This window comes from Pelobates fuscus, chromosome 2 (genome assembly GCF_036172605.1).
Source record: "Pelobates fuscus isolate aPelFus1 chromosome 2, aPelFus1.pri, whole genome shotgun sequence".
Taxonomy (NCBI): Eukaryota; Metazoa; Chordata; class Amphibia; order Anura; family Pelobatidae; genus Pelobates; species Pelobates fuscus.
In genome coordinates this window covers 305,076,480-305,102,389 of record NC_086318.1, presented here as the reverse complement: position 1 = coordinate 305,102,389, position 25,910 = coordinate 305,076,480, and the positions used below count along the sequence as shown (strand labels likewise).

At 42.8% G+C, this 25,910-nt stretch overlaps 1 protein-coding gene across 1 annotated transcript; it reads left to right on the top strand.

Annotated features, from left to right (window-relative positions):
• Nucleotides 1–1,998: 1,998 nt before the first annotated feature.
• Nucleotides 1,999–25,002, top strand: LOC134585803 (G-protein coupled receptor family C group 6 member A-like). The gene is made up of 5 exons (XM_063441272.1): nt 1,999–2,280; nt 18,721–19,578; nt 21,573–21,785; nt 22,824–22,941; nt 23,980–25,002. Exons 1-5 carry the CDS (start codon nt 2,017–2,019, stop codon nt 24,831–24,833), a joined length of 2,307 nt encoding a protein of 768 aa, XP_063297342.1. The 5' UTR covers nt 1,999–2,016; the 3' UTR covers nt 24,834–25,002.
• Nucleotides 25,003–25,910: the final 908 nt, after the last annotated feature.

Here is a 25,910-nt window from a genome sequence, read left to right as displayed (position 1 = left end):
TTATATCGTTGATGAGTCTCTGTATGAGACTGTGGGAGCCTCCATAGATATTATCTGGTTATCAACAATATAATGGCTTATACCTCAGACATCTATGGAGCACTAACAGCATCTACAAAGATTTAAAAAAAAAATACATTTTTTTTTTTTACAAACACAGTTATTTACTGAAATCTGAATGGCCTGTACTTAATGGGGTTAATCCATTTGGTTCCATATGGGGTCATTTGGACTGAAAATTCAAGATTTTGTTCATAGTAATAAACAATGCTATGAACAAAGTAGAGCCACTAGCAGGCAAATAGTTAAACAAACACCTTCAATTTGCAAGGGGTAAGTTAAGTGGCAGCTGGCCAACAGTTGCTAACTTGCTGCCATAAGAAATGTAAAGTTAAATTAAAATAAAGAAACCACAGGGGTCAATATGACTCTCAGGTGTTAAAGGTTGAAAATCAAAACTAGTGAATGGACAGCTATTGTTGTTAACTCACAAATAAGGCCCTATCCTACTAAACTAATGACACAGGTCCCCTCATTACCCTACATATGTGCATCAGGTGAGACCAAATTTTAATAATGTGAGTAGACATGTCACTGTCTACCACTGCCCCCACCATTGACCAGCAACTGCGGGCTTAAACAATCATGCATGGGGGAACATGCCAGTTCCCCCCAAAAAACCTCCCAATAGGTGGAAGGTGGGAGCTTTTAATATGTAAATAGTAGCGTATGAGAGGTGATAGCATTAGGGAGCAGCACCTTGGAGAATTGTTCAAAATCAAGATGGTATGTGGAAGAAGAGAAAAAGGAAAAATATATAGTGTAGTATATTAAAATTTCAAGTAGAGGATAAAAAAAGGAAATACACTTACAGTGTTGTTAGATAACTCTTAGCTTCAATTGTAGCGCTTGAGCTGTATAATACCCACCTGTGGATGCAAGTTGTTGTTTTTTTTCTTTTCCCTCGTCCAACGCAGTATAGTGAAGATAGCCAACACAGATGAGCAACACCAAAAAAACTGAAAAATACAAAACCGATAAAGAACACCAGGATAGTGTAGTATGTAAAAAAATGTTTTACAAAAATTAGAAAATAGATATTATAAAAATGCACACTTACATTTATTGTAGCCTCCAGGTGGCTCCATATGTAGCACTAGGAGTGGAATAACCCACACTCTGGGATATATGTGCATAAATCTCTCTCTGATAAAATCACCGCAAATATAAAAACAAGAAATAAAATATAGTGCACACTGTAGAATAAAGCCAAAAGAAAAAGTATTCACCGATAAAATCTTCACCACAAATATAAAAACAAGAAATAAAATATAGTGCACACTGTAGAATAAAGCCAAGAGAAAAAGTACTCACATTAGTAAGAGCAAACAATGGTTTTGCTCAATCAAAAATGCTTAGGTTGTATATTCCCCAAGGAAGAAGATGTTCCACAAGGAAGGAAATCAGGAAGGTCCAGAAAATATGAAGTAATGTAAAGTTTACTAAAGGTAAAGTTGCAACGCTGATATAAAAACAATAAAGTAAAAAAGCAATGTAGTACACAAATGCATTTCACCTAAGGTGTAGGCTTCTTCAATACACTTGAAGTCACTCAACAGAGACGTTACTCTGTTGAATCGAACTGATGTGCTGTCAATGAAGCCATGATAGCAAAGTTGGAAGATGGGTGTGTCAGTCTGTGAGAAAGCCATCAGAGGCTTTCCAAAAGAGAGGTAATGTTAATAGTAAAATTTACGGCCTCAAGGGGCTTTATGGGCTAATGTTGGTGCTGAAATGGTTGAAGAGGAGGTAAGTATCCTGAAATATGGATGAAGCTCCATTAGGGCACATTGAAAAAGACACTAATATTAAAAATAGACAACATGTTCACTGAAATTCTGAAATTCACTTTAAATTCTCAGTTTAGTAACTGACAATAGGAATCTAACATTATAAGCATTTTATATGTGTATTTTTATTCCAGGTTACAACCGCAGCGTGACAGATGCCCTGTCTATGATTTTTGCAATAGAACAGATAAATAATTCCACCTTTTTGCCAGGAATAACTTTGGGCTATGAAATTTATGACTCCTGCTCTGATGCACTGAAGGCAACTCAAGCAATACTGCAATTAATTCCAGAAGCCATGAGCACAAACAATTCCAAAGAGTGCAAGGCTACAGAGACTGTGCCTTCTGTGAAAGCTGTGGTTGGAGAAGAATATTCTGAAATATCTATTGCAATTGCAAGATTTCTCAGCCTTCACTTTATTCCTCAGGTAAAACATCACCATTTATTGCAGGGTATACAATCAGTTCAGATGTTATAATAATATCTAAGGAAGTAAAATCACAAAAAAGTATGAAACTATAATAAATAATTATGTATACATTTTGGTCACTACGGTAGTACCATTCCTGCTAAATGCCTTTAGTGCTTTTTTATCTTAACTATGTAAGTTATTTCTCTATGGGAATTATTTGAACGTTTGTGGGATAATATTCAGAAATACTCAGAGCTGGGTTACCCATAAAGTGGCATAGATCGAGCTCTATCGCTGGCTGTGAGGGGGCCCTTTTTGAGACTCCTCCACACACAAAAGTCAGCCACCACACACCACACTCAACCAGCACACACAGACACACTCAGCCTAACCCCCAAGTGCAGCTTACAGCTTCCTCCAAACCTAATACTCAGCCACTGCACATACTGTCACACAAACACACAACACTCACAGAACATAGCCCGGAGCTCTAGGAGGGGGTCCTACTCTGGCATTCTGCTAGGGCCACGGGCTAATTAATCTGGATATAGAAATATTGTTTGGCCCGTAGTGCTATCAGGAGTGAAAGTATAATTTTCTGAAGCAAAAATCATGACCTATGAAATTATTTGACATTATAGGAAGAAGTGAATAGAACTACAGATCATGTTGTTGGAGTGAATATGATCTACTTCGATTTTGCTAGATCGTAATATATAAAGCTGTACTTATAAATTCCACCAGAATGTTTATTTTCATATTATATTAAAATAATATACGATTTTGAAAAAAAGGGCAGAACTTTAAAAAAAAAAAAAAAAATCTTTTACTTCAAACTGCCAAATGGGAGAAATCTCACTACTAATCCAATTTAGTCAATTGCCGCTGCTTAACCCCTTAAGGATATAGCTTCAAAAGCTTGTCTTGCACTTAAGGACACAAGCTATTTTTTTTATTTTTTGCTGTTTGCGTTACTAATTGATTGCACCAACACATATTATATACAGTTTTTTGAAGGACAAAAAGGGCTTTAATTTGATGTAACATATACATATATAAATGCTCATTTAGTATAAAAAAAAATGCAAAAAAGGAAAACATTTTTTTAAGTTAAGTTTTTTTTTTACTGTTTTTGCAAGAATAATGTGATAATAATTAGTGCAGGTTAAGGAAAGTAATTAAAATAAATTAATTTAATTGTTCTGATTTACAGAATATAATGTGTCTAGGATTTTAAAGTAGCAACTGAATCTATAAAGAAATATGTGGTGGCATTAAGCTCTTTATCACTTTGGAACTTAAAATGTCTTTGTTAGTCAAGTCTGTTGACAAAATAAATGTATGCTAAGATACTAAAAGTTAATTAAACATTTCTCTGGCTGTACATATTATTTCAAAAACAGAAAAAAAGAACATTTCTGCCATAAGCTTTCTAGCTGGAAAGCTACATACCCCACAGTGGTATGAGAAAGAAAAACAATAATTAGATACTTTTTACAAACACTCTCATGAGAGAGAGCCTGCAGCCTTAAACAGATATGGAAAACAGAAAATCTACATATCATTTCCATATCATTTTGAGGACTGTGAGGAGTCCTTATCTACAGTACTTGTAGTACAAGGGTAATTGTTTTGGATTTTTTTTCTCTATCTATTGCCCACTAAGTGTGTGTTTTATCCACGATTTGGTGTATCTGTACATTTCTTTATTTGATTAAACAGATATGTAGAGTTCATATGCATAATTAACCAAAACATTCACACCTACAGTATTTCTAGTTTGCAATGTTAAAGGGACACTATAGTCACCTGAACAACTTCAGCGTAATGAGGTTGTTTGAGTGAGAACTATAGCTCCCTGCAGCCTTTCTCATGTAAACACTGTATTTTCTGAAAAAATACATTGTTTACATTGAAAACTATGAACACCTCTAGTTGCAGTCACTCAGACTGCCACCAGAGGGACTTCCGAGTTGATGGAGGCTTAAAACGCCTCCATCCAGTCAGATCTGCTGTCAACAGACAGGGTAGCTCTGTGCAGCACTGTGCACGAGCATCCTGTCTGCAGGCTGTCAGCCTGTCAGCACCGCAGGATTGTGGGAGATCAGCACATAGAGTTGGCTGGAGCTGACAGGCTGAAGACCGGAGACCAAGCAGGAGGGGAGGATTCAAACTATAAACTTATTGTCAGGGTACCTGTAGTCTCTACCTCTGATAAGAGGAGAGACTTAGACGTTTTTCCTTCCAGAAGGGCTGTTTCCTCCGTTCCTCGCGGTTCCCTCGGTCGTTTACACGCCGGCCGCGAGGGATCCACATCCTTTTATGACGCGACGCTCAGTAGCCGACGTCATGACGCCAATCCAGCTCGACCTGTCAGTCAAGTCCTGAGCACTAATCAGGACCCGTCGGGGGTGTGATTACCTCCTAGAACCGGGGTATTTAATAGAGCTTCCCGCATTTGCTCATTGCCCTGTCGTGGTTCTAGCCTGTCTAGTCACTCAGTGCTCTTGTATTCGATTTGTCTCTTTGGTTCTGACCCGGCTTGTTTGTATTACTCTGCTTATTTTCTGTTATCCTTTGACCCGGCTTGTCTCTCGCTTACCTGTCTTCTCGTTCCCTCGACCTCGGCTTGTCTCTGACCATTCTCTACTTAGTCCTTACGTTAGTCCGGCCATTCTAAGGTCCGGTATACGTACCCACTACTCTTTGTACTCTGCGTGTTGGATCCCTGTCCCGATCCTGACACTTATTTAGTGAGTGTGGGTGATTGAGTGAGTGTGAGTGAGTGTGTGTGAGTGTGGGTGGGTGACTGAGTGTGAGGGGGTGAGTGAGTGTGCGTGACTGAGTGTGAGTGGGTGAGTGTGGGTGGGTGACTGAGGGTGAGTGAGTGAGTGAGTGAGTGTGGGTGAGCGAGTGAGTTTGGTGTGAGAGTTATTGTGAGTGTGGGTTGGTGAGTGAGTGAGTGATTGTGAGTGTGGGCGGGTGGCTGAGTGTGGGTGGGCAGATGGCTGAGTGTGGTTTGGTGGGTGAGTGAGTGATTGTGAGTGATTGTGAGTGTGGGCAGGTGACTGAGTGTGGGTCACTGACTGAGTGTGTGTGAGTGAGTGAGTGAGTGAGTGAGTGAGTGTGGGTGACTGAGGGTGAGTGAGTGTGGGTGAGTGTGAGTGACTAAGTGTGGGTGAGTGAGTGCTTGAGTGTGGGTTAGTGCCTGAGTGTGGGTTGGTGAGTGAGTGATTGTGAGTGTGGGCAGATGGCTGAGTGTGGGTGGGCGGATGGCTAAGTGTGGGTAGGTGGGTGACTGTGGGTGGGTGACTGAGTGTGGGTGAGTGAATAATTCTGAGTGTGGGTTAGTGGCTGAGTGTGGGTTGGTGAGTGAGTGTGAGTGTGGGTGGATGGTAGATGGAGTGTGTGTGTGTATGTTTTTAACAATATTTATTTTAAATGTGTGTGGTTTTATACAAACACTATATATAGAGATCTCTCTATATATAGTGTTTGTATACTTACATTGGGTTAGGAGGGTTGTCGTAGGAGGGGTGCGGGCATAGACAGCGAGCTGAGCTGTCATCTCAGCTTGCGAACGCGCATTCCGCGCACATGCGCAATGGAGCGCTCAGTTTTTTGAAGAACCTGATTGGTGCAGCGCGAAACCGCTCATGCGCACCAGAGAGAAGAGAAGCGTCTGATTGGGACCTACGATTTCGTCATTTTGATGAAAAAAGGGGCGTGATGGGGAGCTCGGGGCTGGCACAGAGGTAAGTTTTATTAATAAAAAGTACTCAGATTTTTTGTTTTTATGACAAATTCATAAAAAAGCAAGAAAGGAGGCTGCGGGACCTGTCTTTCTTGCTTTTATATGTTGATCCTTTTTTTTGGTAGATGCAGTTGTGGGAGGGGCCGGTTACCCTACTTAAACCTTCCTACTCACCGTCCTCCGTCCCGTACGTGCCTTTAGCGATACATATGTCTCTATTTCTGGTCGCCATCCGCTTCCTCATGGTTCTCCTCACCTGGCCTGCCATATTCGTTCTGTCCGCAGTCCTTTCCTGGGCTCTGCTCCGGACGTGCTGATGTGGCTGCACAGCCTCAATGCTCCAAACACCTTTTTCTGTCACGAGTCCAGCTACTTAATTCACATCTAAAATCAGCATGCTGGGTACATCCCTGCTCCCGCAGCTTCAATATATTAACTAGTGCTGCTAGCCATGTCCGATCAGTATTTAGGCTTGCTGTATCGACGCACGCATACAATGTACACATCCCTTTGCTGCTAAACCGGAAGTCTGCAGCGGTTTTGGACGCTTAAGTATTCTGCGTTTTGTTAGGCGGGGCCCCAGACCCGGGCCTGTCATGCAGGGTCCCCAGTACGCACCCCTTCGACACCGTCCTCGCGTGCTGGCTATCCCGGTGGCCTCACTCGGAGCCCGAGCCGTGCTTCAGCGGTACCCTGGATGCCTGTCTCGGACCCTGGCCCGGTTACCGTTAATACCCAGCAAGATGGACGAGATGTGGCTGCTCTGCAGCCGTGTGCTTCTCACACTGGGCATGTTTTCCGGCGGCCTGTAAGTAACTTCGGTAACCCCAACAATTTCCTATTAGCTGCTTCTACAGAGCCCAGTCCAGCTTGGCACTGCATCTTTCAGCCTGCACCCCCTCACTTTTACTGCCTCTGTATTTCAGCCTGCACCCCCTCACTTTTTCTGCCTCTGTATTTCAGCTTGCACACCCTCACTTTTACTGCCTCTGTATTTCAGCCTGCACCCCTACATTGCAAACTATTCTATAGCCTGTACCCACTATTTCAATCATGCTCCTCTATAGTAATACCTGCACCCCTAATTCTTCTGTTGTGCATCCTGATCCCAAACATTATAAACTTGTCCAATATAGTATTACTTTTTCCCCAACATTCCAACCTGTTCCTCTATAGTACTATCCTGCACCATCACATTCCAAACTGTTCTAATATACTACTGTCTGCCCCACGCATTGAGACCTCCTCTGCTCCTCCACTTTCCAACCTTTGCCTCTATTGCTCAATCTGCTCCCCCACATTCCAACCTTCTCCTTTATTGTATTATCTGCTAAGCTATAACCCTACAGCTCCGTATTTAGCAAGTACCGCTTGGATTTTGGCGACCGACACCGTATGGTAGGATTTTGTGTTTCACTGTTTAGTAAATTCTCCGTAGACCCAGGCAGACGGATTGCTGATGTTTTATTTGTAGTGTGCGTTTTTCAGTTTAATTACAGTTTTGTATCAGGGTTTTTTCGGTCCCGTTGCAGAGTCCGATCCGCGTTTTTCTTTCGAGTTTTCGTTTCCTGCATGGCTGGGCCGCGTTTGCCCGCCATACTCCTCGTGCTTCATTTTTTTCCTGCTCTCCCCTTCTTCCCCCACTTTCCTTCCATGTTCCTCAGGTATGTCCTCTCTCTCTCTCTCTCTCTCGCTTACCCTCCCCCTTTTAGTTAGCTGTGGCTGGCTGTCAGGGTCCTAGGTGTCCACTAGTTGTAATTCATAGTTAGTCGCCTCGCATCGTGGCGTAGAGAGGGCCACACCTGTCACTCCCATTCTATCTTATGTTTAACTTTTACCGAGAGGCCAACACCCCGCCACAACGTTTCAGTGGCCACATCATCCCCTCGCGCCAACTCATAGTTAGAGCCTCTCACACCGCTTGGCATCTAGCAGGGCCTCACCTGTCACCAAACGTAGTTTTCATTTTTTCGCCTTTTTGGCATTAGCTAGTATGCCGGCACACATTGGGTTCCTATACGCTGCTTATTTGCTTCCTTTTTCTTACTCCTTTATGGCCTGACCACCTGGACTCTGATGTCCTTACCCTGCACTCCAGTTACGGTCGGCCCCACAGTACTCATTTGAACACCCCCACATTTTCGACACACGTTCCTCGGGTATATCCTTTCTCTCACTCCCTTCCCTCCCCTCTTAGTTAACTGTGGCTGGCTGTCATGGTCCTAGGCGTTCACTAGTTGTAATTCCCTCTGGCTTTTCGCCTTAGGTTAGTGGTCCCGCGAGGCCAACACCAATCCTCATACTCGGAGGTACAACGCCCCTCGAGCCAAATCATAGTTAGTCGTCTCGCATTGTAGCATAGAGAGGGTCTCACCTGTCACTCCCATTCTATCTTATGTTTAACTGTCACTGAGAGGCCAACACCCCACCACAACGTTCAGTGACCACGTTATCCCTCCGCACCAACTCAGATAGAGCCTCTCACGCAGCTTGGCATCTAGCAGGGCCTCACCTGTCACCAAACCTAGTTTTAATTGTTTTGCCTTTTGGCATTAGCTAGTATGCCAGCTCACATACACACACATTGGGTCGCTTATGCACTGTTTATTCGCTGCCAGGCACTGGCATGGTATTTTTTTCCACCCCGGCTCTCTGGCTAGGTCTGGTACTCCTCACGCTGTGGTGTTTCGGCTAATCCTACCTTCTTTTTGTGTCCTGGTCTCTTCCTAGCTTCGCTGTAGTTCTGGCTAGGTCTGGTACTCCTCACGCTGTGGTGTTTCGGCTACTCCTACCTTCTTTTCGTGTCCTGGTCTCTTTCTAACTGGGATCGGGATCAGAGCTAGAGATTACCTAAATATGTGGGCTGCAGGGGTGAGACAGACAGCATTGCAGGGGTTAACTGGGATCAGAGCCAGAGACTACCTAAATATGTGGAGTGCAGGGGTGAGACAGACAGCGTTGCAGGGGTTAACTGGGATCAGAGCCAGAGATTACCTAAATATGTGGGGTGTAGGGGTGAGACAGACAGCGTTGCAGGGGTTAACTGGGATCAGAGCCAGAGATTACCTAAATATGTGGGGTGTAGGGGTGAGACAAACAGCGTTGCAGGGGTCAACTGGGATCAGAGCCAGAGATTACCTAAATATGTGGGGTGCAGGGATGAGACAGACAGCATTGCAGGGTTTAACTGGGATCAGAGCCAGAGATTACCTAAATATGTGGAGTGCAGGGATGAGACAGACAGCGTTGCAGGGGTTAACTGGGATCAGAGCCAGAGAGTACCTAAATATGTTGGGTGTAGGGGTGAGACAAACAGCGTTGCAGGGGTCAACTGGGATCAGAGCCAAAGATTACCTAAATATGTGGGGTGCAGGGATGAGACAGACAGCATTGCAGGCTTTAACTGGGATCAGAGCCAGAGATTACCTAAATATGTGGGGTGCAGGGATGAGACAGACAGCGTTGCAAGGGTTAACTGGGATCAGAGCCAGAGATTACCTAAATAAGTGGGGTGCAGGGGTGAGACAGACAACGTTGCAGGGGTTAACTGGTATCAGAGCCAGAGATTACCTAAATACGTGGGGTGCAGGTATATTTGATATGTGCCACTAAGATCAAAGACCCCAAATTATGCTCAGCTAAATCTTAACGATAACGATAAAACGATAACCCCATTGTATGTCTTTGGCACTATTTAAAAAAAAAAAAACGCTAAGACCTACCATTGTAAAAGTAGACACTCTAGGGTGTCTCATATGGTTTATATTGTGCCTTAACATGCCCTCATTGTATGTCGTTGGCACTATTTTGTGAAGCTACAGTGCCATATCGGAGACATGTCCATTTCAGTATTTACAGTAGAATTTTGAGAGATGGATTTGATGGGCCTATGTTTCAATTTGGGATATTATAGCAGTTTGACTGTTCAAAACCCTCCCACAAAGGCCTACCATTTGTAAAAGTAGACACTCCAGGGTATCTCATATGGTGCATATTGTGCCTTAACATGCCCCCATTTTTTCACCAATTTATGTCAAAGTATGTTGTAAAAAAAAAAAATTGGGGGCATTTTTTACATACGGATTACATTTTTGCTGGGCATTTTGTATATTTGATATGTGCCACTATGATAAAAGCCCCCAAATTATGCTCAGCTAAGTCTTCTGAGTAAAATTATACCCCAAATGAATGTCTTTGGCACTATTTCGAGAAGCTACAGTGCCATATAGGAGACCTGTCCATTCCAGTATTTACAGTAGAATTTTGGGGCGGATTTGATGGGCCCATGTTTCAATTTGAGGCATTATAACAGTTTGACTGTTAAAAACCCACAAAGGCTACCATTTCTTAAAGTAGACACCCCAGGGTATTTCAAAAAGTCATATTTTAAACCTTAGCATAGGATAATATTTTTTGCTAGTTTGTACCAAGTCTAGTAGCAATTATAATTTTTTCTGCCTTTTATACACACACGTGGAGATGTTACTGTATATTTTGCAATCCTTTTATGTGCTATGACAGTATAACACCTAATATGTTGCTCAACTATGTCGTCTTAGTAGAACAATGCCCCCATGTGTAAATTTTTTCATGGATATGTGGATGTTGAAGGGGCACATTGGAGACCAAGCCATATCAGTTTTTACCAAAATTTTAATTTTGACGCTGGGCCCATGTGCAATTTTCGAGCGTCTTAGCAGGTTTTTAATTCAAACTACCCCACAAAGGTCTACCATTTCTTAAAGCAGACACCCCAGGATACTTCAAAAGGCATATTTTAAACCTTAGCGTAGGATCATTATTTTGCTAGTTTGCACCAAGTCTAGTAGCAATTATCATTTTTTTCTGCCTTTTTGACACACACTTGGAGATGTTACTGTATATTTTGCAATTCTTATGTGTACTACGGCAGTATAACACCTAATATGTTGCTCAGCTATGTTGTCTTAGTGCAACAATATCCCCATGTGTACATTTTTCATCGATATGTGGATGTTGAAGGGGCACATTTGAGACACACCAATTTCATATTTTTAAAAGTGGATGCTGGGCCTAAGTCTCATATTAGCAGCTCATGATTGCAAATGACCTCCTAAAGGCCACATCAATTTTAAAATATAAGCAGCTCATCAATTCAAATTATGAACAAGTGCATACTATTTGCTGTGAAAGGGGGAATATTTTGTGTAAACTTATCAGGGGGTAGTACCCAGTCATCTGCATCATGGGCAACGCTGTCACGGGTTCAGGAACACAGACAGACCTCCTCTACAGTGCCCTATATGGCATATTACAGCTAAAAGGTTCCAACTCTGAAAAGGGATTGTAATAACCCTTTAAGGACAGATAATTACATGATTTTGCTATTACATGACGAAAAGTCATGATTTTATTAAAGACACGGAGGCGAGTATTGCATATCCCTTTCTTTACTGTTCACAAATAGCAGCAAAGGAAACAAACAGAATGAAAAAAGAATGAACATGTGATAACATAGGCCGCTCCCCGCTCAGGTCCCAGTATAACAGGCAGCACTTCCCTTCCATTTCCCTCTTTCTGCAGATGCGACCAAAGAACAATGTCCATAACGAGAGTAGTGTGAGAATAAAGTCCCAAGGTAAGGGCATAAAACCGAAGAAGGTAGAACATCAAAAACTGGGAAGCTTGACCATAGAATCCATAGGACCGATGGAGAACAGCGGGAAGAGACCAATAAACCGGACCATTGCTAGCTGTCTTGCCGGCTTAAGCTGTGAAGATATAAAGGAACAGGAGCCAATAGGTTAAAGTCAATACTTGCAACTAGTTTCAAGGTTACACCAGTGAGGACAAAAGACCCCCGTATGTACAGTCCCACAAAACAATTGATATATCCAGTATTATTGAAACAACAATGTCTAAGGATGGCCCCACTTACCGTATTGAACCATACTATGCGGTGTGTCGTGGTATAAGTAATTCTGGGGGGGAAATATATTATTACCAGTGTGTAAGAACAACAAAAAAGGGTGGGACAATACTCGCCTCCGTGTTTTTAATAAAATCATGACTTTTCGTCATGTAATAGCAAAATCATGTAATTTTATAACAAGACACGGAGGCTCATATTGCAAGTTTAAAGCTAATCCATTACCGCAGCGAATGTATGTGGGGCCGGCCGAAAGTAGAATTCTCGGAAGGTAGACTCCCTAGACCAGTCAGCTGTCCTCATAATGTCTTCTAGGCGTGCGCCTGCCGACATCATAGAAGAGGCTGATGCCCCCCGTACTGAATGGGCGCCAAATACCGTAGTATCAATGCCTGCTTGGGCCAGCAGCCATTTCACCCAGCGTGACAAGGTCGTGCTAGAAACTGGATGAAAAGGAGGACGGAAAGATAAAAACAACTGAGGAGAGACGGTAGAGCGGTGTGGTTCGGTGCGAGCTTCATATTCGCGAAGGCAGGTCACTGGGCATAGTGAAGGAGAGGCAGGGAAACTAGGGTATGATACCGATTTGATGGAAGTCTTGGTCCGCCTGCTGATGTTAAAAGTTACCCCGTCCGGGGTATATGACTTGGCATCAGGGGTGTATCCTGGTTTTGTGCTGCCCTAGGCAGGACAAAACTCAGGCGCCCCCCTCACCCCCCCCCCGCCACCCCCACCCAACCCTTCCCCCGCCTTCTAAATACACACACACTGACAGATACGCATCCATTAGCTAACTGTTAGCTAATGGATGCGTATCTGTCAGTGTGTGTGTGTGAGTGTATGAGTGTGTCTGTGTGTGAGTGTGTCTGTTAGTGAGTGTGAGTGTGTCTGTTAGTGAGTGTGTCTGTTAGTGTGTGTGTCTGTTAGTGTGTGTATGTCAGTGTGTGTGAGTGTCTGTTAGTGAGTGTGTGAGTGTGTCTGTTAGCTGCTAACAGACACACTCACACACTCACTAACAGACACACTCACACACACTGACATACACACACTAACAGACACACACAGTCAGACACACACACACACTCTAACAGACACACTCTCACACACACACACTCTAACAGACAAACAGACACACTCACACTCACTAACAGACACACACTAACAGACACACTCACACACACTAACAGACACACAGTCAGACACACTCACACACACTCTCACACTCACTAACAGACACACACACACACACTAACAGACACACTCACACACACTAACAGACACACACAGTCAGACACACTCACACACACTAACAGACACACACACACACACACTAACAGACACACTCACTAACAGACACACACTAACAGACACACTCACTCACATTAACTCATTTTTTTTTTTAATTTACCCCCCCAGCCTCCTTACCTTTGGGAATGCTGGGGGGGTTCTCCCTCTCCCTGGGGTCTAGTGGGGCTGCCGGTCGGGCTGCTGGGCTGGTTGCTGGGCGGGCGGCTGGCGAGGGAGCACTTCCTCTGAGCTGTCTGCTCAGCTCCCTCGCGCACCGCAGAGTGAGGCTGGGAGGCGGAGCCGGAATATGACGTCATATTCCGGCTCCCAGCCTCACTCTGCGGCGCGCGAGGGAGCTGAGCAGACAGCTCAGAGGAAGTGCTCCCTCGCCAGCCGCCCGCCCGCCCGCCCAGCAACCAGCCCAGCAGCCACCAGCCCAGGATGTCTGTTAGCCGCAAGGCTAACAAGGCATTTGCCCTGGGCGTTTGGGGGCGGCTTTTTTTGCCGCCCCCTGGAAAATGCCGCCCAAGGCAAATGCCTTGTTTGCCTCGCGGCAAATACGCCCTTGCTTGGCATTGAAGTCCAGTGCACTGACATCCGAGACTCTCTTGCATGAGATGAGGCAGAGCAGGCAAACTAATTTGGCGGACAGCTGTTTGAGGGAGAGTCCTGCGTTAGCGGGCCAGGATGAGAGGAAAGCCAATACAACTGAGACATCCCAGGTCGTGGAGTAGCGGGGCCTGGGTGGTCTTGAAAATCTAGAACCCTTGATGAGTCGGCACACTAGGGGGTGTTATCCCGCGGGGCGGCCCTCGAAACCTTGGTGAATCGCTGAGATAGCGGAACGGTAAAGGTTAATAGTCCTGTAAGCCTTACCGGCTTCGAAGAGGGACGTCAGGAACTGCAGGATTATTGTTACAGAGGCCGAAACGGGATCCTCGTTCCGAGCCATGCACCAACCAGCCCAAGCTCGCCAAGCTGACCCATATGCCCGTCTAGTGCCGGGAGCCCATGCTGCTGCCAATAAGTGTCTAGTTGTGTCCGAAACTCCTTGGATTTCCCAGGGTCCCCGGAGATCCGCCATGCCAGAAGTGGGAGAGAGCCCTCTAGCCGGAGGGGATGATAGCGTCCCGTCGGGTCTTGCAGCAGGTTGTGGTGTCCCGACAGGAGTCGAGGGTAGTCCAACGTCATCTCGAGCATTTGGGGGAACCATGACTGCGTTTCCCAGAATGGGGTGACCATGACCAGTTCCGCCCGGTGTTTGCGGGCCTGCAGGAGTGAGCGAGGGATCATGGAAAACGGGGGGGAAGGCATAAAGGAGGCCTCCCTTCCAATCTTGTAGGAAGGCATCCACTGCCTCCGCCATTGGGTCCGGCCTCCAGCTGAAGAAGCGTGGGAGTTGGGCATTGAGCCGGGAGGCGAAAAGGTCTATGGTAAATGGTCCCCAGAGATATGATATATTGGAAAACACCTTCCTGGCCAATCTCCAGTCGCTGGTGTCTGAGAGATAACGTGAACCCCAATCCGCCTGGACGTTGTGCAGACCAGGTAGGTACTCCGCGTAGACCATCAGGTTCCGTTCCAGGCAGAATTCCCAAAAGTCTTTCGCCAATCTGGCCAGGACCGCCGACTGTGTACCACCCAGGTGGTTGACATATCTCACCGCCGAAACATTGTCCATGCGGAGCCGAATGCATGATAGGGCACGGTCCTTGGCGAAGCTGCGGATGGCGAAGGAGCCTGCCAGAAGTTCCAGGGCATTGATGTGCAGTCGGGATTCGGACTCCGACCAACGGCCCCCAGTTGAGACTCCCTCGCAGTGGGCTCCCCAGCCGTGTAGACTCGCATCCGAGTCGATCGTGAATTCTGGCATTGAGCCGAAGATGGCTTTGCCATTCCATGCGGACAGGTTGAGAATCCACCATCGCAACTCGTCTTTCGTCTCGTTGTCCAATGATACCAGATCCGCGTAGGATGCCCCGGCTCTTAGGTGAGCGATCTTTAGGCGCTGTAGCGCTCGGTAATAGAGTGGGCCTGGGAACACAGCCTGGATTGAGGAGGCCAGCAGGCCTATGAGGCGTGCCAGTTGGCGTAAGGTGAGCTGGGGCCGGATAAGGGCCCTGCGTAGCTCTTTGCGGATGGATCGAATTTTGGACATCGGGAGGCTCAGCGTTGCTGCCCCCGAATCCACTTGGAATCCTAGGAATTCCAAGCGGGTGGTGGGGGTCAGGCATGACTTCTCCCAGTTGATTATGAAACCTAAGCGTGACAGGAGGTTTATGGCTAGCCGTAGATGTGTGAGGAGGGTGGAACGCTCCTGAGCCATGAGGAGAATATCGTCTAGGTAGACGATTAGTCGAACTCCTCGACTGCGTAGCCAGGCCATAACAGGACGTAGAAGCTTCGTGAAACACCACGGGGCTGAGGATAGGCCAAAGGGTAGGCAGGTGAACCGCCATGTTTCGTGCCGCCAGTAAAAGCGTAGGAGGTCCCGAGATGCCTCCGCTATTGGCACTGTCAGGTACGCGTCTTTTAGATCTAGTTTCGCTAGCCAGTCTCCGTGGAGGGGGAGATCCCTTAGCAGGTGAATACCCTCCATCTTGAAATGGCGTTACCTGACTACGGCATTGAGGGGGCGCAAATTTATGACTGGCCTCAATTGGCCGCCTTTCTTTTCCACTAGGAAGATATTGCTTATTACGCCTGCAGGGTTGGGGGGTGCTAGTTCTATAGCCCCTTTGAACCGGAGGGTTGAAAGTTCCTCGTTGATCCGTCCGCGATCCTGGAGGGAAAAGCGGATCGGTCGAGGAGGGGGAATGTGTATGGGGTGGCTGGTGAGTTCTATATTGAAACCCCGAATAGTGTTCAGTACCCAGGGATCTGAAGTGATTTGTGACCAGGCTGGGAAAAAATGTTGGAGTCTGCCCCCTACGTAACCCGGAGAAGAAATGTGTGGTATGAGGTAACTCACCGTATGGTCGTCTTGAGCTTGGGTTACCCCGAAGGCCTCTGGATCGCCATGGACGTCTGCGGGATGGAAAAAACATGGGGCCTCTTGGTATTGGTTATGGTGTTGAAAGGAGCCTCTTCCCGTGCCACGGGATTGGGGGTAGCTGCGGCCGGACAGACGGCTCCTGAGTCTGCCGGCCCTGGTAGAGACCCGCCCCTGGAATACTCGCCTCATGGAGGCTTGGGCCTTGTCTAAAGCCGTGAATGCTCCCACAAAGCGCCCTAAATCTTTAATGAAGGAGTCTCCGAAGAGGAGTCCTTGGGCGTCTTTGCCCGCTTCCGTAAGGGCGAGGTTGGCCAGTTTGGGCTCAATTTTGAATAATATGGCCTTAAACCTTTCTATAGATAGGGAGGTATTTACACTCCCAGCAATACAAATTGCTCTCTGGACCCAACCTCTAAGGTCTTCAGGGTCGACCATGCGGTTTTCCGCTCTGGCGTCTTCCGCCAAGTCAAATAATGTGGCCAAGGGTCCGAATATGTCCAGGTGCTTGTCCTGGCAGGACTTCAAAGCGGACTCCAGTCCTTTACGGGGATTCCAGCCCATTTTAGTGAGGAACTGGGTCATTTTGGGGTCAACCTCTGGGGTGTCACAAACCTTGTTGGGCACCACAGGCCTAGGACATTCCGCCCTCAATTTGTTGCGGGCCGCCTTGCTTAAGGGTTTTCTGACCCAATTTTCCAGGTATGTAGCAACGTGGTCGGCCGGGAGCCACTCCCTGACCTCGGATGGTGTAGGTCATCCGGGTCGAAGAGTGGGACCCCCGAAGGATCCACGAGGGAGGGCCCCGCAGCCGCAGGGTTCCTGGTCCCTGTCTCGCCTCCGGGCATCTCTGCCTGAGCAGAGGAAAGGAGGTCGAGAGCGCCATCGGCGGTATCCGCATCAGAGTCAGTATCCGACTTGTTCATAGCATCCTCATTTGACCCGATTTCTGAGTCGGTGTCGCTCTCAATCTGTGCTCTGGCACATTTCCATAGCCGTGCCCGTTCTGCCTGGCGCGGAAAGGCTCTTTTGCGTGGATGGGACACGCTTTCTGGGGCGACCGAAGGTGCGCCAGTCATGGTGTTTCTGGAGGCAGAGGAATGTTTGGACTTACGGGTAGCCTTTTTGAATCCCTCTTTAGACACCTCTCCCTGGGGTGTCAATAGGCCCGAGAGTTGCTCGTCTGAAGGACGTGGCAAGAGGGCCTGTGAAATGGTGTGGGAGAGGGTGGAGGACATAGACCCCATAGCTGCCATAATGGCGTCTGTTACTGAGCGCTGTAGCACTAGAAACTGTGCCCCACCGGGGTGGGTATTTCCATCAGCCATAGAAGGCGAGATATCTGAGGTGACAGGAGCCTCAGTTCTAATGAGTGGGGTATCCGACTCCCCAGAGTGAGTGGACCCAGCGGATAGTCTGGGTTTAGGCATGTTGAGAAACTAGCAGGAGTAATAGGAAATAAAGAACGTATGGGTTAGTCACCCAAACAGCTAAGCAAGGAATAAGGAAAATCGCTCTCACCAGGGCCCAGACCAGTGACACACTAAGATGTAGGGACAGGATGTCAGAAAATGGCCGCCGGAAATCTCGCGGGATTCGCGGCACCCGCGAGATACGTGGTAAAACTACCAAACATGAGGGAGAGAACGCAGAATGCGCAGAAAGGCGCCCGGGCAGAAGAAACAGACAGGAGACAAGACTACATAGGCAGGGGAGGTCTGGGCCCTGAGACTAGGGTACAATGAGACAAATTACCAAACTTTGATACTAAAGAAATAAATGAATAAATGAATAAATTAATAAATAACCGAATAAATAAGTGGATAAGTAAATACAAATAAATACAAGTAAATGAGAGAAAATATCAATGAACAAAATCAGTATACTAAGAGAATATGAGGAGAAAATATGGCATGTACTTATCTTTGTGTCAGAGCAGCAAAGAAAGAGGGAAATGGAAGGGAAGTGCTGCCTGTTATACTGGGACCTGAGCGGGGAGGGGCCTATGTTATCACATGTTCATTCTTTTTTCATTCTGTTTGTTTCCTTTGCTGCTATTTGTGAACAGTAAAGAAAGGGATATGCAATATGAGCCTCCGTGTCTTGTTATAAAATTAAGCAGTGAGACTGCTCTGGCTTGTTCTACAAATTCAAACTATTTTATTAAGCTAAAGTTGTCTTGATCTTTAGAGTGTTTCTTTCACATCTCTGTCTAAAATAGTGTAAGTTTCTGGGAGTGACTCTTGCTGGTTATTCACTAAAGTGAGAATTCAAAGTGAATTTGAAGTGAATTTCTTTTCTAAAATAGCTGAACTGGAAAAATTGTCTATGCTGCCAGCTCAGCTACTTTGGCCTTAAATTCACTTTCAATTCTCACTCTAGTGAATAACGCTGTTGGAGTGATTCTACCATTTCTTGGACTGCTTAAGATCTTCCCATTAGTAATATGCAATTTATAACACATTTGTACAATAAAATCCATGTAGTAAAATGCTCTGTCCTCTTTTGATTTAGATAAGCCCTGCATCCACAGCTGCAATTCTTAGTGACAAAGTGAGGTTCCCTTCCTTTCTTCGCACTGTCCCAAATGATAAACACCAAACTGAAGCTATGGTGAAAGTGATCAGAACATTTTGGTGGAACTGGGTTGGTATCATATCAAGTGACGATGATTATGGACGCTCTGCACTAGATTTTTTAAATATTCTCTTTCCACAGCATGGGATATGCCGCGCATTCTCCAAAATCGTTCCATCGTCTGGAGAACATCCTGATTTGCCTAATGTAATAACTAGTATAACAAATGAACTCAGCACTAATAAAGCAAATATTATAATCATAATTGCTAAAGGCCCCTTTGTTGTGAAACTTTTCAAAGAAGTCATCAGACTGAATATATCCAAAACATGGATTGCAAGTGATGCCTGGTCAACTTCAAAAGAAGTTTCGAGCATTGAAGACATTGAAAAAATTGGAACCATACTTGGATTCAACTTCAAGGAAAATCGTGCTTCAGGAATAACAGAATATCTACTGAATCTCAATCCCAGAGAACCTGAAGCAAGGAATGATTTTCTTAAAGAGTATAAAGAATTCCGTTTTGGTTGTACAGATGAGTACAGAATATACCTAGAATGTATTGAGTCAGCTTTGGAAAACTGTTCAAATTCTGAGTCAATAAAACAAAAATCTCCTCTAGCATGCAGGATAGAAAATATTTATTTAGCAAATGATGATTACCTATTGAACAATACTGAATGGGGCAAATCACATAGTACATATATGGCAATTGAAGCCATATCTAGTGCACTGAAGAACTTAATATGCAAAGATGGAACATGTGAAAAGAATCGGAGCTTATCACCACAAGAGGTAAAATAAAAAAGTTGTGTTATTATTAACAGGAAATGTAAATAGTGCTCATATTTTTTTTAAAGAATTATAAAATAATTATTTATCACAATTAGACTTTAAAATGGTTGATCGTGTTTCCAAAATGTGTACCATTTTAAAGTAATCATATTGTAAGTTTAGGGGCCATTTTACCTTATCGGTTTTTACTATTACTTTAATTCTACTTTCATGTTAATTAGCTTCTCTTTATCCTACTTGTATATCAATATAGCTTACTAACAGCCAGGTTGTATATAGTGGGGCTCATTAATTAAGCATCACATTTTAATGAGCTGAAGACTAAATTGCAAAATGTAGGCAAACAATGCCAGTGCAAGCTGAAGATTTTTTTCAGTATTCTTTAACATTTTCCCCTAAATTATATTTATTGTATTTTGGTAGCTAGTGAAGAGAACTCTTTTAATTAAAAGTAAATTAAAAAAACATAAGGCATATTTAGCATTTCACCAAAAAAGAAAGAAATACACATACCTCCCCAAATTCAAGATTTAGCCAGGAGCAATACGCAAACATATGTCCAAAATACTAACACATGTTGTTGAAGAGGACATGCTGGTTGTACAGATGAGTTGATATATATTATTTATTCTTTATTTATAAAATATTTTACCAGGAAGGATACATTGAGATTTCTCTTGTTTTCAAGTATGTCCTGGGTATATGAATCAAATTTGACATGCCTTCCAAATGTCCCTATTCCGATGGGACAGTCCCGATTTCCGGTTCCTGTCTCATCATCCTACTTTAGTCCCCTGGTGTCCCGCTTTTCAGGACACCAGAAGACTTTTCCCAACCATCATGCAAGAGAGCATCATTAAACACACTCACACTGTGTTCAGGACACTAAGATCCTGCAGGGATAACTGAAACAGCCCTCAGTGGGGTAGTTAAAGTGATTGGCAGGCAGCCTGGTGTTTATTCTCTCACCAGCATCTTGATTCATAGGATTACGAAATTGGGAGGTATACATTTTTATATTACACAGGAAAGACACACATTGCTCTTGAAGGAAATATATGAAACTGCTTTTTAGGGAAAAAAAACTAGATCTCAAAAGATAATTAACATTCTGACTGTGCCATAGAAGGAGTTGAGAAATACAAGTTATACGGTATAGTAACATCTTTCTCTTTGCAGTTGAAAACATTTAAAAAATAATTAAAGGACCACTATATGCACCCAGACCACTTCAACTTAATGAAGTGGTCTGGGTGCCAGGTCCATCTAGGGTTAACCCTACAGCTGTAAACATAGCAGTTTCAGAGAAACTGTAATGTTTACAATAGGGTTAATCCAGCCTCTAGTGGCTGTCTCATTGTGATTTTCACAGTGAGAAGACGCCAGCGTCCATAGGAAAGCATTGAGAATGTGCGCGCGGCTCTTGGCAGAAGAGGAAGGAGAGTCCCCAGTGCTGGAGAAAAGTAAGCCTTTAACCCCTTCCTCCCCCTAGAGCCCGGCAAGAGGGGGGCCATGAGGGTGGGGGGGGGGGGAATCTATTAACACTATAGTGCCAGGAAAACAAGTTTGTTTTCCTGGCACTATAGTGGTCCTTTAAGTAGCAAAATACCCGACTTTGATCGTTCCAAATCGAATAATGTTATCAGGATAAATTCATATAGTAACAGCAAAGTAGTCAATGCACTCAAGGTCTTCATACATAAGCAGATTTATTGAAAAATCATGACAGATACAGCAACGTTTCGATCCATTCAGGGATCTTTATCAAGCTTAAAAGATCCCTGAAGGGATCGAAACATTGCTGTATCTGTTATGATTTTCCAATAAATCTGCTGATATATGGTGAGATTGAGTGCCTGGACTACTTTGCTGTTACTATATGGATTAGGGGTTTGCCAGCCCTAGGTACAGTGCACCGAGTGCAGATCCCTCCTTTTTCTGCTTTCAGGATAAATTCAGTGATATCAATTGATGTACAAATGAATCTTTTGCAGCTTTTAAAAGAAATAAAGAACGGAACTTACTCAAGAAGTGGGGAGACTTTCCGTTTTGATTCCGTTGGCGATGTCTTAAATGGATATGATGTGATTAATTGGCAATATTTGAACCACACTACCGAATTTAAGATTGTTGGAAATTATGATATATCAGATGGGATAATTACATTAAATAAAAGTATTTTTATGTGGAACACGGACACAGAGATGGTATGTAGAAAAAATTACACGTGAAGTATGCATTAATCTTTTACTGACATTGTATATTTAAAAAAAAAAGAATCGGTGTTGTTATTTTGCAATGGCGCTAATAGAACTCTTTTACATTTCCATGTTTACTATTTTTAAATTGCTACAGTAGCGGAATTTATTTACATTTTTATTCTACTTTTGCTTTTCAGTTAAAAGACCGCTCCACACCTCAAAAGCAAAGTGCTTTATGGGTGAGGAGTAGCCTAGTTTAACTCCAGTTTATAAAAGTGCTGATTTCTATGAGAAATCAATGTATAACATTATTTTAAAAACTACATAGCTCAAATCACAGGACACAAATGATTTATGTCCTGAAGACAGTACAAACTGAAACGTTGATTTTTACCTGGATTAAGCTCTGAATTAAAAGATATATGTATGTATATATATATATATATATATATATATATATATATATATATATATATATATATATATATATGAGATAAACTTGGCACTCACCCTTTCAAAAAATCTTAGCAGTATTCTTGCCTGGGTGCAAACCTCAGCGTAGATATGAATATTCCAATATTGTAATAAGGTGCACTCACAGGGCTTTGTCAATAACTTGCTTTTATTCTAAGAAGTGAGTTACATGCGAAGAAAATATCATAAATCGACGTTTCGACCCCTGTAGGGTCTTTTTCAAGATCTTGAATAAAAGCAAGTTATTGACAAAGCCCTGTGAGTGCACCTTATTACAATATTGGAATATATATATATATATATATATATATATATATATATATATATATATATATATATATATATATATATACATACATATATATATATATATATATATATATATTTTAATTCAGAGCTTATTCCAGGTATATCTTTTAATTCAGAGCTTATATATATATATATGCAGTGAAGTTATATTATAAAATGAATGCTCAATGATATAAAAATTCAGCATTCCGCTGAACAGATGCACTCACACCCTAAATGAAATAACTGTGGAATTATAATCACATGTATTACTGTCTGCAGGCTCCTTTTTCCAATTGCTCACGATCCTGCAGTCCTGGAGAATACAAAAAGCATTCTGACATCAGTTGCTGCTATGAATGCATAAAATGTGCAGATAATTACTTCTCTTCTACAACTGGTATGTAAATACAAATATATAAATATACAACATATGCATTTGTTTATGTTATGCACTAACATAAAAAACGATTTACTTTTATTTTAAGATGTGTGACCAGGTATGTCTAGCCAGTAGACATGTGCATTTGTATTCTTAAAAATATAAAAGTGACAAAAAATGTAGATTTCCGGTTATTTAGAGAGAATAAGAAAGCACATTTGCCATATACCAAATGTGTGAATAGTTCACTGACAGAATGTCATTCGGATCATTCGGCCATTACAGTGTGCATCCGCTGGCTGCTTGCTTTTTAGCAGACATGTCCCTTCTTGTGTCATGACAAGCTCTCTTGGTGGAGGTATAAAATGTTTATTCTTTCCCCATGCTTCCCTTCACCATGCCGCGATCGTTGGCATTTCAGCTAAACAGCGAACAACCAGTGGTTGCTCGCTGTAATAAAAAACTAGTGACTGGGGGGCTTTTGAAGCCATTGGATGTCTGTCGCCAGCATGCTCTTTGTGCTGATCTCATTCTTGTTAATTGCTCATACAGGACTTAAACTCTGTATGTGCTCTAGTGAAACACTGCACATGCAGACTGCACGCACCATGGCCAGTTCAAATCATTGAAGTGTTCGTGGTGCTTGAAGTAATCCATTATTTAGCAATGTCACATGCATCCAAAATTTGGTGGTGTGTAATCCTGAGTGTTCTGCTTCACCATTCAGAAAGTGTGAAGTATCCCACTTATGTAGCTACTGATATCAAATCTGTGGGTTCTCTGTTAAGTAAATACAAGTCCAGTTTGCAGTGACAGAATATATCTTGCAACTACCAACTTTGTGATTTTAAAAATATAATTATATATTAAGATAATAAATATTGTTTTAGAAAATATAAATTCATGGTGTACAGTTTTCTGAACAGACACGGTGATTGCTTATTGCCTTGTTAACATAACAAGTATAAATAAATACATGTGTACATATTGCATTGCACTTCTACATATAAATTATTGTGGAATATTGAATAACAACATGTTATATCTTTTCCATAGATGAGACTCAGTGTACAAAGTGTCAACTCTTTGAATGGTCAAATAGCGGAAGCTCGACATGTGAAAAAAGGACCGTTCAGTACCTGGAATGGAGCAACCCATTTGCAATCACATTGTTAATATTCACCGTCTTTGGATTTCAACTATTACTAGCTATCGGAATCGTGTTCATTAAATGTCCCAACAAACCACCAGTTCGAGCAGCAGGAGGGAATTACAGCTATCTGATTATAGCATCTTTATTTTCCAGCCTGACAAGCATCTTTTTTTTTATTGGTCCACCAAGTAATACAATCTGTCAGATCAGACAACCTCTCTATGGTATCAGCTTCACCATCTGTGTTTCTTGTATATTGGTCAAATCTTTACGTATCATTTTTGCATTTCATTTAGCCAACAGACTAAAGAAGTTTACTAAACTAAGTTACACGCCGTTGGCTATTATCATTATACTAACTGGTATTCAGATTTGTATTTGTGTTTTATGGATGATATTAAAAAGACCCTTTTATGTAAAAGATTATAAAATACCTCAATTCCTAGTTGTGCAGTGTGATGAAGGGTCCTATGTTCCTTTTGGTATTATGTTGGGTTACATTGGATGTCTTGCATTAATTTGTTTCATTCTAGCATATAAAGGTAGGAAATTGCCAGAGAAATATAACGAGGCCAGGAGTATTACATTTAGCATGCTCATATATATGTTTGTGTGGATTATCTTCATCCCCGTTTATATGAATACAAATGGCATTTATATATCAGCTGTTCAATTTGTAGCCATATTAGCTTCAGTATATGGAGTTATATTTTGTCATCTTTTGCCAGCATGTTACATTATATTGTTCAAAAGATAAAAACACTGTAACAGGGAGCTATACTTGAAAAGTGTATGTGCATTCTATAGGGCTAGACAAAGAGTATTTTCTATTAGAAACACAGGCTTGCAAAGTCAACCTACTGATTCTAATCTAGAAGCTCAGGTCACAAACATCTCTCAGCTACAACCAAAAAGAACAGCAGTAACAGTAAGGAGAAGACATAAGAGCTTCTATGACCTGTAAATACTAGAATGTATAGTTTTTGACATATATTAGCAAGCACATATCTTTTTTTTATTTTTAATTACTATAATATCATATTTAAGATTAACCATCGGTCGAGTTTATTTTGTGTTCTTTTTTACTTTCATCTTTGTTTTCTTCTTCTTATGATTATTATTATAGATAAATAAAATAAAATAAAACACTGTTTGGGATATTTTCAATGATGTAGAAAAAACTATATTCACATGCATATACAGACAGAAATATAGGTAAATACAATAATTTACTAAGTTTTAGTTTTTAATATTTACTATTAGAGAATAAACAAAGATGCACCTGATGAGAACTCCTCAGGTTTACTCCACACACTTCTTGTTTTGCTTTAAAAACCTGTTTCCAGATCTATTGGATGAGTCCATACTCCAGCTAGGTATGCAGGAGATTTTCATAACACTGTTAGGAATGTATATGCAAATGTTGCATTTTAGGAGAAATAGAACAGTGAGCATATATACAAAGTAACTTGTCCATTTGTCTGTGAATGTAATGTTGAATTCAGGCTTACATTGTATCAATTATGGTACTGACAATGGTGTGCTAACTGGGGTGGGGGAAATCCACCTTTGGTGACAATTGGCAGGGTGCACAGGGTATACCCTCTTGCTCTGTCAATTTAACTAAGCAGAATGCAGAAAGGGCAGAGATGAACCAACTGGGATCACTCAGTGCACTGACCGTACATTATACCTCACCGCCTGTACTGTGCAAATTACTGGACCTCAGAAATAATGTTTTAAATACAAATATTTTTTTTGTAAATTTGTGTGTATGAATGTAAGTATGGATGTATGTATTTATGTAAGTAAGTGTATGTGTATATGAATTTGA